General features: G+C 43.4%; 1 protein-coding gene across 1 annotated transcript; it reads left to right on the forward strand.

Moving 5' to 3' along the window:
- Window positions 1-517: 517 nt before the first annotated feature.
- WDR77 (WD repeat domain 77) lies at window positions 518-8,292 on the forward strand. The gene is made up of 10 exons (XM_081916250.1): window positions 518-745; window positions 1,744-1,929; window positions 2,741-2,882; window positions 2,967-3,016; window positions 4,224-4,294; window positions 4,549-4,603; window positions 5,298-5,369; window positions 5,462-5,570; window positions 5,810-5,878; window positions 6,920-8,292. The coding sequence occupies exons 1-10, from the start codon at window positions 607-609 to the stop codon at window positions 7,077-7,079; spliced, it is 1,053 nt and encodes a 350-aa protein (XP_081772376.1). The 5' UTR covers window positions 518-606; the 3' UTR covers window positions 7,080-8,292.
- Window positions 8,293-14,855: the final 6,563 nt, after the last annotated feature.

Genomic DNA, 14,855 nt, shown 5'->3' on the forward strand with positions numbered 1-14,855 from the left:
TGGCTATTACCACCCCCACCCCGACACACACACCTACCCACCGCCTACATTTCAGGATTGCAGTTGAGAGCGTGGCCGAAGACGGCTCTTCGCTGTTGCTATCCCGACATTACAGAAAGCGAGAAGGGTTTAAAAGCAAGTGGATTGGTGCGGCGCCGTGCTAGTGCAGCTACCGTTAACAGCTCAAAATGGAAGGCGCCAGGTGTTGAAGCAGAGTAGCTTATGCGTTCTTATGCGTTGAAGCAGAGTAGCTTCAGCGTTCTTAGAAACATGTGGCGCGCCGTGCTCTCCCTTTGGTACCGCGGAGTTGCTGAAGGTGAATTAAAGGTCAATTCTGGGGTGTTAACTCTTCCCTTTCTATCTCTGTGGGTTTCCCGGGGCGAACCGCTTAGAAAATATCGCGAGAGCAGCAGAGGTGTCCGAGACCCATTCATAACCCGGAAATTGGGGAGGAGGAGAAGAAACAGAGAGAGAGTGGAGAAACGAAGCTTCGGGCGTTCTCGCGAGAGCAGCGGCGCCGAGAGCTGTCGGGGCGGGGGGCGGAACGGGGTGTCCTGGGAGCACGTGGGTTGCGCTCCAAGTTTGTCCGCGCGGGTCTCTGCGGCCATGGAGGGAGCGAAGGCGGCTCCGGCTAAGGCGGCTCCGGCTCAGCCGGCCGACGGAGAAGCCGGGTCCGAGTGGAGCATCCCGGCCAACGCGCCCGCCTGCATGGAGCGGCACCTGGACGGGGCCCACTACCGGGCAGGTAGGCGCCAGTCGCGAGCTGCCCCCGCCGCGCCGGGGACCCGCGCCCTCCAGGCACCCTGAGCTCGGCGCCCGCCCCGTTGTTGCCGCGTCAGCCGGGGCCCCCACTGGGCGGGAGCCGGGCATCCCTTGTGGGCTCCTTTCCCCGCTCGTGGCCCCGCGTGGAGTTCGGGACGCCTCCCCGGTTAAAACCCTTTTGTGCCTAGTCTGCAGTGGACCCAGGGTGGAAAGTGATGCGACTTTGCAAGGCTGCAACATCAAATGTATTTTATTGCAAAGTCTTCCTACAACTGTGTCCCAAAACGCTCACCTACAGACAGTGGGTCACTTCGAAAGTGGAACATTGCTTATGCTCGAGCTGTGAAGCATGGCTCTTTCCTTTATACGTCGATGCGATGTCAGTGTTAGCAGTAGCTACACTTTCTAGGTTGAGAGGAGCATTTCTTTAAGGGGATTGAGCTCTGTTATTGAAAAATCAGGTTCAGGAGCTTAGTACAATGAGCTTTATCTGGATTTCTATCTGTTGCTTTACCTGTTCACTGATGTTCAATGACAATTCAGTGCACTCTAGAAGAAACCTCACACTACTCCACCATGCCAGATTTGTTCCAGCTGCTGTCCTCCAAAACCCTAGTAGATTCAGTTACAGTTTTTTTTAAAAAAGAAATAGGTAAGGCTTTGTTTCAGCTGTTTATTAAGTGACATTTTTGGATGTTGTCAATAGGATTTTTTTTGTCAAGATGTTTTTCCATAACAGTCTAGATTCTAGGACGGGCTCTGAGCAGAGCTTGATCTTCGGTTGTGTTAGGCCTTGCCTGTTTTTCTGGTGAATTGTGATTCCTTTGCAAAGGGATTGTGTTATGTAGGAGTTTTGAATAGCAACGAGATCAACTTTGGCATTTAATAATTAATCAGTGGTAGCATTTCTCTTTATGCTAAATTTAGGTGATCCACATACTGCCAATATATCATTGTAGCTTAACTCTGTTTATTTTCCAGATGGTTCTTTGCTCCTGGGAGCTTCCAGTTTGAGTGGACGTTGCTGGGTGGGTTCTATTTGGGTGTTCAAGGACCCATCTAAAGCTCCTAATGAAGGCTTTTGCTCTGCGGGAGTTCAGACTGAAGCAGGAATAGCAGATCTGAAATGGGTTGCTGATAAAGGCATCTTGGTAGCTTCGGATTCAGGTGAGCATCAGGGAAGTGTGTCTCCTGGAACCTCTTAGTGGCTTATAAATTACAGCCAAGATCGCATAAGGATGAAGCTATGCTTCCTTTCTGAAGTGGTTCTCAATGCTAAAGAGAATTTTTAAACCAAAAAGTGACATGTCTCTTTATGACTGTCTTCCAGTTCTTTTGGACTGTAATTCTTATCATGGTAACTTGGTTGGCTGCTTCCAAGAACATTAAAGAACATTCATCTGGAAATCCTGGATTTTCTACAATCACTCTTTTGTAGCAATCAAATAATTTGACATGAGATCTTTGAAGAGACTGAAGCCTGGAACAAGCACTGTCATTGCAGGATAAAAAGTGCATTGCAAATTGCTATAAAATATGTGGGTTGGATCCTAAGGTCTTGTGAGTAGCATTAACTCATGGAACAGCCATTCCTGATGCCTGGTAGTGGAAGAAGAAGAGTCTCTTTTGCTGATTTCCCCCCTGCAAATCATCTACTAATGGAATAACATAGGAGGAGCTGGTGGGGGGGAATGGAAAGCACTCAATATTGCTTCTCTTCTTTTCCCATGAATGGAAGTTTCTGCTTCTTGTGCCTGAAAGGACACTCCTGGATCCAACCCTGTCATTTTAAAGCAGAGTTCCCTGCGTTGGGGCTACTAAAGTAGTTTGGTAGTGGGTGTGATTTTGTTTCTGGTGTAGAAAAAGTCGTCTTTGGTTTACCAATAACGTTAAGTAATGGAGCCCACCACTTACCTACTAAGTATGTAGGGCTTTCATTAGGTATTCTGCTACTGACTTTGATTCCCATTTTGTTTAGGTGCCGTGGAACTTTGGGAACTAGATGAGAATGAAACTCTGATCGTGAACAAATTCTGTAAGTACGAGCACGACGACATTGTGACAACAGTGAGTGTCCTTGCCAACAACACACAGGCCGTCAGCGGCAGCAAAGACTTCAGGTGATCTCTTTGTGGTGCTGCTTTTCTGCTTTACTGTAAAAGTATCCATTCTAGTTTTTAACCTGCTCGGGATTTTATGTCTAGTGTGAAGATCTGGGACATCCCTCAACAAACAGTACTCAACACCTATAGAGGTGAGTGCTAAGCTTGATTTATTTCTTTACTTTTATTACTTTATCCTGCCCTTCCTCCCGAGCAGCTCTTGTATGTGATCCAACCATTCCCCCAGTTTTATAGCCACGAGGTGTCAGGCTGCATGAGAATGTGGGTAGCCCTGTGGCTGACATAATGAGCTTTATGACTGAGCAGCAGAGAACAATCTGAATCTCTTCAACACCCCCGCAACCGCCTTCCACAGTGTTGAAGGAAACACTTTGGCTTCTGTGTGTCTTATCCATGTTGCATGTTCTCTCCAACATGCTTCAAGAGACCAAATGCAGTGTAGAGCTTCCATGGGTATGTTTTCAAGCTGTTAGTGTCCCAAATTATCACAATACTGCTGAATGCTAGATGAGAGCAAAACAGCAGGAGGGGGGAGGATGTAAGAGACAGGCTTATAATCTTATCTGATTAACAACACAGTCATTGGAAACAATTTCTCAGCAGGTAGTATTTGATAAAAAAAAATGGCACGACTTTGCTCCCTCTTGTGTGGGATGATTTGATGCTGTTTAGTCATTGATCTTTGCGGGACCACTTTCCATTCTACAGATAACCGAAGGAGAGTCATTTAATACTACTTAGTTCCTTTGCCTTTTTTAGGGTGAATCAAATTGGCTAAAGAAGTTCATATTCCCAGAGCTTAAATCTTGGGCAGTGTAATTTGGGGAGGAGCAGCAAGGTGATCTCTCTAGAGATTTGTATAATATAGTCATTGCTCTTGCAGGAACACAAACCCACACCTAAATTAACCCAGTGATTCCAGCAGAATATATCTAAGAGTTTCACAGTAAAATTTGCAACAGCAACTAAGCAGCCAGAACCCCATTTTTTGGAACTGGCTTTGCACTTGAGTGCTACACACTAGCACTTTTCATGCGGTCTATTATTCCAAGTTAGCCTTCTAACCTCCTGAAGGCCTCTTGAGATGTTACTTTGGGAGCCATGTGATGCTAATTGTGACTCTTTGGTTCACACACTAGCCATTAGTCCTGCCTTATTTCCGCCCCCCTTCAAGCAAAGTTGTCAGTTTTAACATGCTGCCTGTGGGCGAATGGCTCTTTCTCTTCCATTCATGTGCAGTAATGCCTTCTACTCACAATGCATCCAGCCTTGAATCACCACCTAGACAATCCCATATTAATGTAGTATATTGTGTGCTTTTTGTTTAATTTTGGCCAGCTCATTCCAGTCCAGTGACATGTGTGGCCTCCTGCCCTGGAAAAGACACCGTGTTCCTGTCCTGTGCAGAGGTAAAACCAACTTTTGTTTCTAGAACTTTGTAGATTCAAATTTAGCCTATAGGTGAAATGATTTGGATATCTTTGATATTGTCAATATGAGCACAAAGCTAATGGAATTACACAGTATTGAGAGAGAGAGAGAGAGAGAGAGATGCCTGACAAAACTGAAAAAGTTCCTTTTTAAGTTGGAAACGGTGGTCCATACTTTCCCTCTACAATGATAATTCTGCTTTTAAGGCTTATTTTATCTCATTCTTTTTTAGGATGGCAGGATTTTACTCTGGGATACCAGATCACCAAAACCAGCAACTCGGATTGGTATGTTTTGGGGCGTTAGATTATGTCTGCATTTCCTGTGGTTTAAGAATAATACTTTATTTAGAGTTCTTATTGCCCAGAAGAAAGTTAAGTGTGAATTAAGGAATATTCTAATAATAATAATTTTATTGAGTGGCATTCAACTAAGTTTTCCTCAGAATAGACCTACTTAAATTTTAAAAAAAACAACTTGACTTAGTGAAATCCATTAATTTCTGAGGCATGTTCTCAGAGTTTTCACACTCCTTTCACAGTTCCCTTTATCCCCAGTTTACACTAACTATAGTTAGGACTAAGAGTTGTATTCAGTGTAGCACTAAGCAAATGGTTTAGTCACTGCAAAGATTTCTTCTAGTTCTTTGGAATGGTCCCCCTCTCCCTCTGCATGCCCCCTAAGTCTGTTCTGGGATTCCCCCCCCCCCAACTCTCTGAGCAGATTTGGGGATGACACAGTTGTGGAAGTCTCATTGTGCTTGTGGTACTTTTTATGCAAGCAGAATTATATGGTTGAATACTGCCAGAGCTCAAAATCATGGTTTGCAGACATACATCTATTACATAATTCCATAAATATTGAGCAGTTTCTGTTTTTCCTTTCTATCCCCACCCTTTAAAGTCCAACCCTTACAGTCTCAGCTATTTTAGAGAACTTTAAGAATGACCAGAATTTCCCTTTTTTTCCTTCCCTGTGTAGCCTGCAGTGCCTTTAGTAACCTCCCTACCTCTCTGGTGTGGCATCCACATAGAACGGACACTTTTGTATTGGGTAAGGAGTATTTATCAATGCTGGTTTTCCCGACGGGGCAAGAAAATGTTTGTGTCTCTCTAATAATGCTGCTCTCTGTTACTGTTTTGAAGGTGACGAAAGTGGGACTGTTGTCCTTGTGGACACAAAGAACACAGACTCTGCCCTAAGCTCACCTGTGCACTCCCGAAGCGTCACTGGATTTGCTTTTTCTGCACATAGGTATGATCTGCAATATCAGTTTCTAGATACATGCATTGGTTTCCTGGCCAGAGGCAGGGAACTGAATAGACATTATTGTTTCTTGATTGGCAGCTCTGTAAATTCCTGAAATGCTTGTTCACATCTGCAGGACTTAGGGAAAGGTCAAATTTTCCTAGTGAATGCATTTTTATTTTGCTTGGCATATTGGAGCTAAAAAAAATAAATGTGTAAACATAAACTTTTCATTTCTCCTCTAGCTCACCCCTGTTGGCGTCCATCAGTGAAGACTGCTCAGTAGTTGTTCTTGACTCGAGCTTCTCAGAAGTGTGAGTACAAGACCGTCCCATCAATCCCTGCCCTGCTCTCCTCTCAGTATCCTCCTCCTGGGCTCAGTTACATTTTTAACAAACTGGCCACAATCCTGCGAAACACCTGGTGTGGCAGCTGCATGCACTTGGACAAATCCAAAAGGCACCATAAATGAATTCCTGCATCCGTTTGGTCCATTACAAATGTACAACTAGCAATATGTCTGAAGTCATTGGTCAGTGCCAAAGGCCACCAAAGCTGTCATCGCTGGCTGAGGAGGAGGGATGGTATGGGCATGGTAAACCAGGCCCAACCCCCATCCCTACTTACCCTGTGGAGGTAGTTGCTTGGAAGGTGGTTGAGGAGTTGAAGTGAAATGAGGGCTTCCTCACTCTTTTCGTCTCGTCCCCCAGGTCAGCAGTGTCAGGCAAAGAAGGGGAGTAGGGATTGGGTTTACTGAGCTTGGTACATCTTTGTTTAGCAGAGACAGACTAAATTGAGGCAAAAGGGTGAGGCAGTAACACTGCCCATCTTGCTACCTTGCAAATTGTCTCCCACCATGGGTGTTGGGGACTATGTTCAGTACCTACTTTGCTGTTTGTGTACATTGGCTTTCCTCTCTTATCAGCCACACTGTAGCCAGGGAGAGATGGAAACCAGGAATTGGCGCTTACGGAGCATTGTTTCTTGCACCTACAGCCTGGAGATAATGATGTTCCAGCTTGACTAGGGAACTACTAGATGATGCTGGACTCCCATCATTCCTGATTGTGGGCTGTGCTAGCTTGGGACTGATGGAAGGTGAAGTCCAACAACATCTGGAGGGTCACAGATTCCTCGCCCCAATCCTGCTGTTAGAGCAGTTATTTTGTTTATTTCTATTTTTTGTAAGCCCTTAGAATCTGCAATCTCATTTTGCATTAGCATTTGAGTCCAATTATTTTCTATTTCTAATAAATTGCAAGAAACAATGCCAGCTCAGGGAGGTTTGTTCATTATTTGGAGCTGTAGTGATATGTGTCTGGGGTAGCACCACTAATGTTTTATATCTTTTCCAGTTTTAGAAACCGGTCCCATCGAGACTTTGTGAAAGGCTTATCGTGGTCACCATTAAACAAAGTCTCACTGACGACGGTTGGATGGGACCATCAGGTTCTACATCATACAGTCCCGACGCAGAATAACCATCCTCCTGGAAAAAACAACATAACTTCATAGATCTGTGTGTTCCATTTGGGGTCATTCTCCCTGGAATAGCATCTTTTTTGCTTTCGGTTTTTTTTTTTTGTTTTGGTCGAGTCCTGGGGATGAATATGGCCTTTGCAGCGATGAAGAAAAGTCCTGTAGCAATTTCATGTTAGGTGAGCACTAGCTCATTTCAACCACTGTTGCAGCCAATGAGATTCTTTGAGCATCAGAAGTCTGATTGATGGTGACAGCGCAGTACAAAATCATAGAGAATTGGGTTCATTTTGTTTTAGTTCTATTTTTTTAGAACCTCCAAAGTTGTAGAGAAGTGTGTGTGTGTGTGTAGCCCTTTTTTGAATGGGGAATTAATACAATCTTGCAGGAATTTCTGGGCTTTTTGGGGGGCAGCCTTGCATTACGGTTTTAATTATGACTTTGAGAGACTGTGAGGTAATCCTGCCAAAAGTGGTCTAAATTGTCCCATCTTGAGGATGCAGTGTATTGTGATATGGAATCTCATCTGGGATAAAGTTATGTAGATATAGACATGAAAGCATGCCATACGTGTAGCCAGGCAGTGTGTGAGATTGAACTCATGAGCCCCATCAGTGGAGAGTTTGAACTAAGGCTTAGTTTTTAGGTTGTGTCCTTGGAAGCGGGGACAACAAAGCATTCTTGTAGAACATTGGTTTTGAACTGAGCTTCAGAGAATTGTGTGCACGATTGGGGTGGGGTGGGTATCACACCGCTCTGCAGCTCTTGAAGCCTGCGGAACTACTTAATCCCAGCTCTCAGGTTACATTACGTAGAGCAAAGCAGATAAGCTGATAGGAAGCCATTTCCCCCCCTCAGAATTAGAAACTGACAACGTTGGTGTTTGCAAATCTATGTAGTTGTTATGTGAAATCCCAACTGTTGTTGTGCGTCTACAGCCAGTGTCCAAGCAGGAAGGCTTATCTGTTGTACATTTTGTTTTGTTTAATGTATTCACACCCATGTCCCATGGTGGAGTAGAAGATGTAAGGTGCGCATGCTGATGTGACACATCATGGTTTTGTAATGGGAGAACTGCTGGGAGGCATCCCCTTGTCTTCCGTGATGTTCTGGAGCAAAGGAAGACAAACTGCTTATTTGATGTCGGCAGCAAGCACTACTCCAGGACGATTGTGACATGAAATGGATAGAGATGATCGCACGCAAAAGGGAAGGCAGTTTTTGAAATAAATCCCTTTTCATTTTTAAATGAGCCGATTTTCTGTTTTATTTGACAGTGTCCTCATTATGCCTCTTATTTCGAATCCTCTTCTAAATGGAACTTTGCACTCTTTGCAGTGATATTTCAAGATGTCAAGTGCTCACTTTAAGGTTAAGGGTCCAGTCGTGACCGACTCTGGGGTTGCGGTGCTCATCTCGCTTTATTGGCCGAGGGAGCCGGCGTACAGCTTCCGGGTCATGTGGCCAGCATGACTAAGCCGCTTCTGGCGAACCAGAGCAGCGCATGGAAACGCCATTTACCTTCCCGCCGGAGCGGTACCTATTTATCTACTTGCATTTTGATGTGCTTTTGAACTGCTAGGTTGGCAGGAGCAGGGACCAAGCAATGGGAGCTCACCCCGTCGCAGGGATTCGAACCGCCGACCTTCTGATCAGCAAACCCTAGGCTCTGTGGTTTAACCCACAGCGCCACCCGCATCCCTCAAGTGTTCACTTATGTGGCCATAAAACTTCAGATCCTGTTTTTGCGCAATTGTAAAGCTTTCCTCCCTAAAAACATCACTGAACTCAAATAATTAAATATTAAGTGGCTTCAGATGCACACTTAGTTGCAATTCATCCAGAGTGACATGGAGGGGAAATGATTCCTTTTCATTTCAGTGGCCTCTTGACCTGGACCATTGCTCAGCCATTGCTTTCTTAGGTAACCCTGAAGTTGCCTGTTGGCTAGAAGGCATGCATAGTAATCTTGTGTCCTATTCCTCAGCTCCCCATAACCCTATAGTAGCACCTTGTCACTCAGGATGACTGGACTTGAGTCTCAAAGCACAGCTTTAAAAACCCCACCCACAAGGTCAAGCAAGTATATCCTTAAGCTGTTGTATGCATTCACAAGATGTACTATTTCCTGTGAATTATGGTCAACATAAAGGCCACATGTCAACATAAAGACCACGAATTGCCCCACAGTGTCTTCTGAATGTGCCTGGGCTCTTCTGGCCTCCCTCATGTTCTAAACGGAAGCTTATATGGTATTTTCTTGCGAAAGAAAAATACATTTTCCAGATATTCTGGAGGAAAAACCTGTGAGAAAACAATTTTACCTTTTTTTTAAAAAAAATTACAAACCTTATTAAGTCTGAGAGGAGCACTAAACCAAACATTTTTTAATTTCAGGTTAACACTTGTCCTAAATTTCTCTTACCACGCTCTTTCCATTTTAATTCTGGGGCAGTTTCAGACATTGACTGGCCATGACTGCAGTCTGTTGAGCTGTGTTTCTCCTCTATGTATCTAAGGACCACTTTTTAAGGAAATAAACAGCAGGTCCTCAATCCATATTGTCCTCTCACCAGGGCCAATTCAGGGGGTGGGGCAGGATACCCACTTGGTCCAGGGGCTGAATCTCAAAGTGGGTCTCAAATTTAGACATTTGTTAATTTGGGAGACACGATTCACAAGCTTTTTTTATGCCCACCAGGCCAAAATGTGACGCACCTTCTCGGCTAGAAAAGCATTAGCTGAATGTGCCCTGCTCTGCTTTTGGTGCCTTATGTTGTGTTCAGGTGTTGTAATGTTTTGTTCTTATTATGGTTAGAGGCTTCAAAAGCTGGAAATGACCTGGGCTTCTATCAACCTCAGGGCCTATGTCCATGTGGAATGGGTAGTTTTCAGCAAGAAATTAGGGCAGGCCTTCGACCTACACAAACTGCAGTGTGAGTAATGAGTCACTGGTAGGTGGTGCACATGTTCCACTTGTGTTTCATCACAATTTTCCCTTTAAAAAAATGGGAAGGAAAAAAGGTCTTGCAAATGTGAGCCTCCACATATATCTCCGATGTCACTTCAGTGTGGCGGAGGGGTTGTATCGAATCCTGCACCTCAAAACAGCACTGCTGTGCCTGCCTAGTATCTGAACTCTGCCTTCATAGCTTTGTACATTTTTCTATACTGGGTTTTTCTCTGTACCACAAGGTGGCAGCTGTTGCTTATTTCTTAGTCTAAAATGGTCAAAGGTTTCCCTTGCTGAATGTGAGATTCCCATGTAAGGATAACCTGAAAAGTTTGGTGAGGAAAATTATATTGATGTGTGACTTTATCTCACATTGTCTCTTCCATTCTGATGAATCCTGCCAAAGAAACTGCAACAGGTGCCTGAAAGACTGCTAGATCTGAGGAAGCCGACTCAATCTACAAACCACAATAAACCTTGTTAGTCTTTAGGGCAGGGGAAGCCAACCTAATGCCTTCCAGAAATTGTTGGACTACAACTCCCATTAGTCTCAGCCAGCTTGACCCCTGGTCAGGGATGGTGAGAGCTGTAGCCCAAAATACCTGGAGGGTATCAGGTGGGCTGCCCATCCTTTATAGTGTCACAAGATTCTTTGTTGGGTTTGCTGTATGAGCTAGTTGATAGAATTAGCTTGAATGGTAATGTTGCAGCTTTCTGAAAGTGTGGAAAATTACACAGCAAAGATCAGTCCTTTGTAGAAAAGGTTTAACCTTTCAGCTGCATCCTTATCTTTTGAACTGCAGGTTAGTAGTCTAATTGGGTAGTTTATGACCTGCCCAGCTGCTCACTTGCCTTTTGGCAAGATTGTCAGATGAACCTACAATGTGTGGGACTTCCCTTAAGTTTGATCTGGAAGCTGCACTTAGCGCAGAATGGACCAAGACCTTGTCACCATATAACATCTGTGAGCAGAAAACTGCTCTGATTTGCTATCAGGCCAAGCTCAAAAAGTGTTACTTTTGCTATATATAGCCCTTAACAGCTTGGGACCAGTCTGCTTGCAATATAACCTTGCCCTGTATTTGCCCAGTCAGTCACTTCAGTCTGCGAAACTTACACCCCATAATAATCATTCTGCATTTGTAAGAAATGGGTATTTTAATGTGGATCTCCCTGCCTATGACCCTGGGCAGGGGCTTTTTTTTGTACTTTTCAGCACCTGCTAAGCACATTCTTGTTTAGATAAACTTACCTACATATGCAAAATGTTGGCATGTGTTTTAATTTATTTATGGTCTATAGCTGTTTTTTTTAATTTTTTTAAAAAACTTTTAAATAGTTGCTTTTAATTGTTTTTACTAATAATTTTTTCAGTAATTCTTTCAGCAGTTAGGAATACGCTCCCTGGCTGTGCGCAGAAGAAGGGAAATGTTGATTTCAAAGATTTTTAAATAGACAGTTTTCAGCAGAGCGTGGAATCCAATAGTGTTCTGGGCACAAGGCTTCAGATGAGAGTCAGGTTTGGGTCTCGGCTTAGTATCCCAAAAGTTGCTTCCCAAACAACTCTGCTTCTTTTCTTTGCTAACTTCCTGGGATCTTACGGTGCTTTTGCCGCCATTTTAAAATGACATGAACACACTTGTACACTTAAGATGCCCATTATACAAAATCAAGGATGGTTGTGTTTTTTAAGTTTCAGAGAGTTTTGCTTTGTGCCTCTGAGAGGATTAATGCAAGTACTCGCCATTTCAAAAGACTCTCCTGTTAGGGCTTGCTGAAAGTATGGGCAGCTTTGAAGACATGTGTTTTCTATTTATAGCTGGAGTCTTCGTAAGCAGCAGAACAAGCTTTTCTGCTCATGTTGCCCCATCAGATGTGCATCTCTACTTAAGATGACTCATCTGGTCTTGATATTAAAGACAACAGCAAAGGAGGTGGAGGCTGGATTAATATGGATCATCTACCTGGAAGCCAAAAACCTATCCCCAGTTGCCTACAAAAGCAGATTTTGTGTACACTACCAGAATGAGATGGTATCTAAAGCAGTGATAGGAAGCATTCATTTGCGGGCCTAATTAGGCCTGTTCAGGGTAAACTGCACACCCCTTTCCCATGTCTGACTTCATAAGATGTTTGTGGCAGGAACGTTTGAGTCGTTTGCAAAAGAAGGCAGCTGAAATTAATCATCTTTTGAACCTAATGGCTTTTTTTGTTCAACCTGCATGGCAACAAACTTGGCATGGCAGTAGTATGCCTCTGAACACGAGCTACTGGGGAGCACTAGTAGGGAGAGTGCTGTGCTCTTGTCCTCATCTATTTGCAAGGTTCCCAAAGGCATCTAATTGGCCAGTGTGAGAACAGGATGCTGGGCTAGATTGGCCTGATCCAGCACAGCTCATAGACCAGGCTGCTTAAAATATGAGAGTTTTATGTGCCCCTCCCCTTCCCAGTTTATGATTCTTCTCCCACAAGCATGTCTGCACAGCTGCAAGGATTATAGCTTTACTTTTTTAAAAAACAGAAAGCAATACTTCAAGGCTATACATACATTTCATGTACTGTACTTGCACTGCATGATGTGGAGATTTTTGGCTGCTCTCTGGAATGAAAACGAGGAGGGCTGCAGGCTAGAGCTGTAAGCCAAATTCTTTGAAGCAAAGCTTATGCACCCAAAGTCTGAGTCCAATAAGCTCTGGCAAAAAAACCATTGACAAAAGCCACCTTATTCCATGCATATATTTTAAAAAAACAAAAACCTACAAGGTTATGTTGCATTTTCTTCTAATCCAAAGGCTTGGTAATGTTGCAGCATACAAAGAAGTACCTGCAGTGAAACAATGGATATGGTTTCGCTGAATTTGGTTTAAAACATTGCTTTGGTTTTGGGTGTTCCAATTGAAGACAACCTTTTATTATTATTTATTAGTTGAACAGTTACTGTACAATCCTATGGTAGGGTGTGGTGGTGACCAAAGGCAGTAGCGCCTGTCCAAGCAGGGTTGGAAATGAGGTTGGAGGAGCGCTCCTGGAATCTTCCCTCTTTCTTTATCAGTGTCCCTGCCCAAGGAAAGTATTTTCCTTCCCATTTGAAACAATCTCCTGTGCTGGCTTAAATTTGTTATGTATTTGGGGGGGCTGTTAGGCACCCAGGAAGGAGTTGGATCCTTTGGGAGCCAATATTTTGATCCTAGTCACTCCGAGACCAGATGTGCCAGCTTGCAAGGGTGATTTGGGGGAGTTGAAGTCATACGTGCAATGCCAGGACATCAAGAGGAGCCGGGGGTGGAACTGAATGCAGCGGCAAACCATCCCCAGTGCATCGGTTTTTTGGCTGTACCGAAAAGGGCCTTGACCACAAAAAATTCCACAGCAATGGAGCCAGGGGCATCTGACATCAGCTTCTGGAAGAAATCCAATTTCTCCTTTAGCTCCAGGGAGCTTGACTTTTAAAATTAAGCTTTGGAGTTCAACTTTTTATTTCAATTTGTTGCCTCACAGGATGAAAGAAAACCAATAATTTCAAAATCGCCTCTTGTCAATGGGACTTTTGTCAGAGCAGACATTTTACGCAACTGCAGTCAAAATTACTTTTGTTCTTCCACAAATGAAGCTTCCAATATTTCTCATATGCCAGGTACTGCAAACCAGAAGCCCTTCGCAGGCTTTGTCAATAATTTACAAGTGGTAAGTTACTGATTCCTTTGGTGTTCATTAATGTTTAAAAATATAATATATTCTTTGCTACAGCAGTTACATTGGGTACCAATCTTTGGCAGTACTACTTAAATGTTTAATATATGGATATGTGGATTAGAATCCTATGCTGTCTTATCTAAGAGGGAGACCTTCTGAAAACGGGGTTTACTGATGACATGTGCTGTTAACAATAGGATGCCACGGAACGGTCAGGCTTTGATCCTGATTTCTGTGGTTCATAGAACACCGACACAATTTGAAGGAGGGGCGGCAATATATTCAGTGTTGGGAGTATTAATTTTGCATTGGTATTGCTCACAATTTCTGTGCAAAGCTCTTCAGTGAACTATATGTATCATGTTGTGCTCTTTTCACACTATCACACAAGAAGCATGCATAATGATGCGCAGAATCATGCACCTTCATGGATTAATGCGTCCAACATAGATGTGACGGCTGCCAGTATTGCAGCTTGTTTAGTACTCTGCATTGTTGTTCATGCACAACTCACTGTGGATTAAAGCCACTAACAGTAATATTTGCATTCTCGTTTTACTCAGAGCAGAAAAGTAGTTTGGAATTTATTGTATTTTTATCGAATATTATCACTATCGAAAAAAGAAAGCCAGTTATTTTTGATTGTTCATATAATATATGGCAATTAAACACACTATGGCTTCTACAAGTACACACACTTATTGTAAAGTTGTTTTTTAAGTGACTATTGTCGAGAATCATTCTTAACTTTAAGGCACAAGAATATTGAGTGAAATTTACATATACATATTTCCACACATGTACACACATTATCTGGAAAAGTGTATGGATGCAATTCCATACACACTTCCCTGGGATCAAGCCCCACTGAACTCGCACAAGACTTACTTCAGAGTAAACATGTATAGGATTGCACTGTGAGTGAACTAAAGAAGAGATGCTGCATATGGAGGAAAATTAAAAAGTGCATTCAATATGCTTATCCAGGGTTGCCATATTCCAAACAGTGAAATTCTGGAAAGAAAAGTTGTTGAGCTCTTTTTGGCAAAGTTGTTGAGTTTGGAGGGGGTGTTTCCTGGACGCTTACCCGATTTCCGCATGGACAGCTGCCAACTGCAGTATTCTGGATATGTCTGGGAAATTCCAGAAGTATGGCAACCCTATGC

This window comes from Podarcis melisellensis (assembly GCF_964234715.1).
Source record: "Podarcis melisellensis genome assembly, chromosome: 6".
Lineage (NCBI taxonomy): Eukaryota > Metazoa > Chordata > Lepidosauria > Squamata > Lacertidae > Podarcis > Podarcis melisellensis.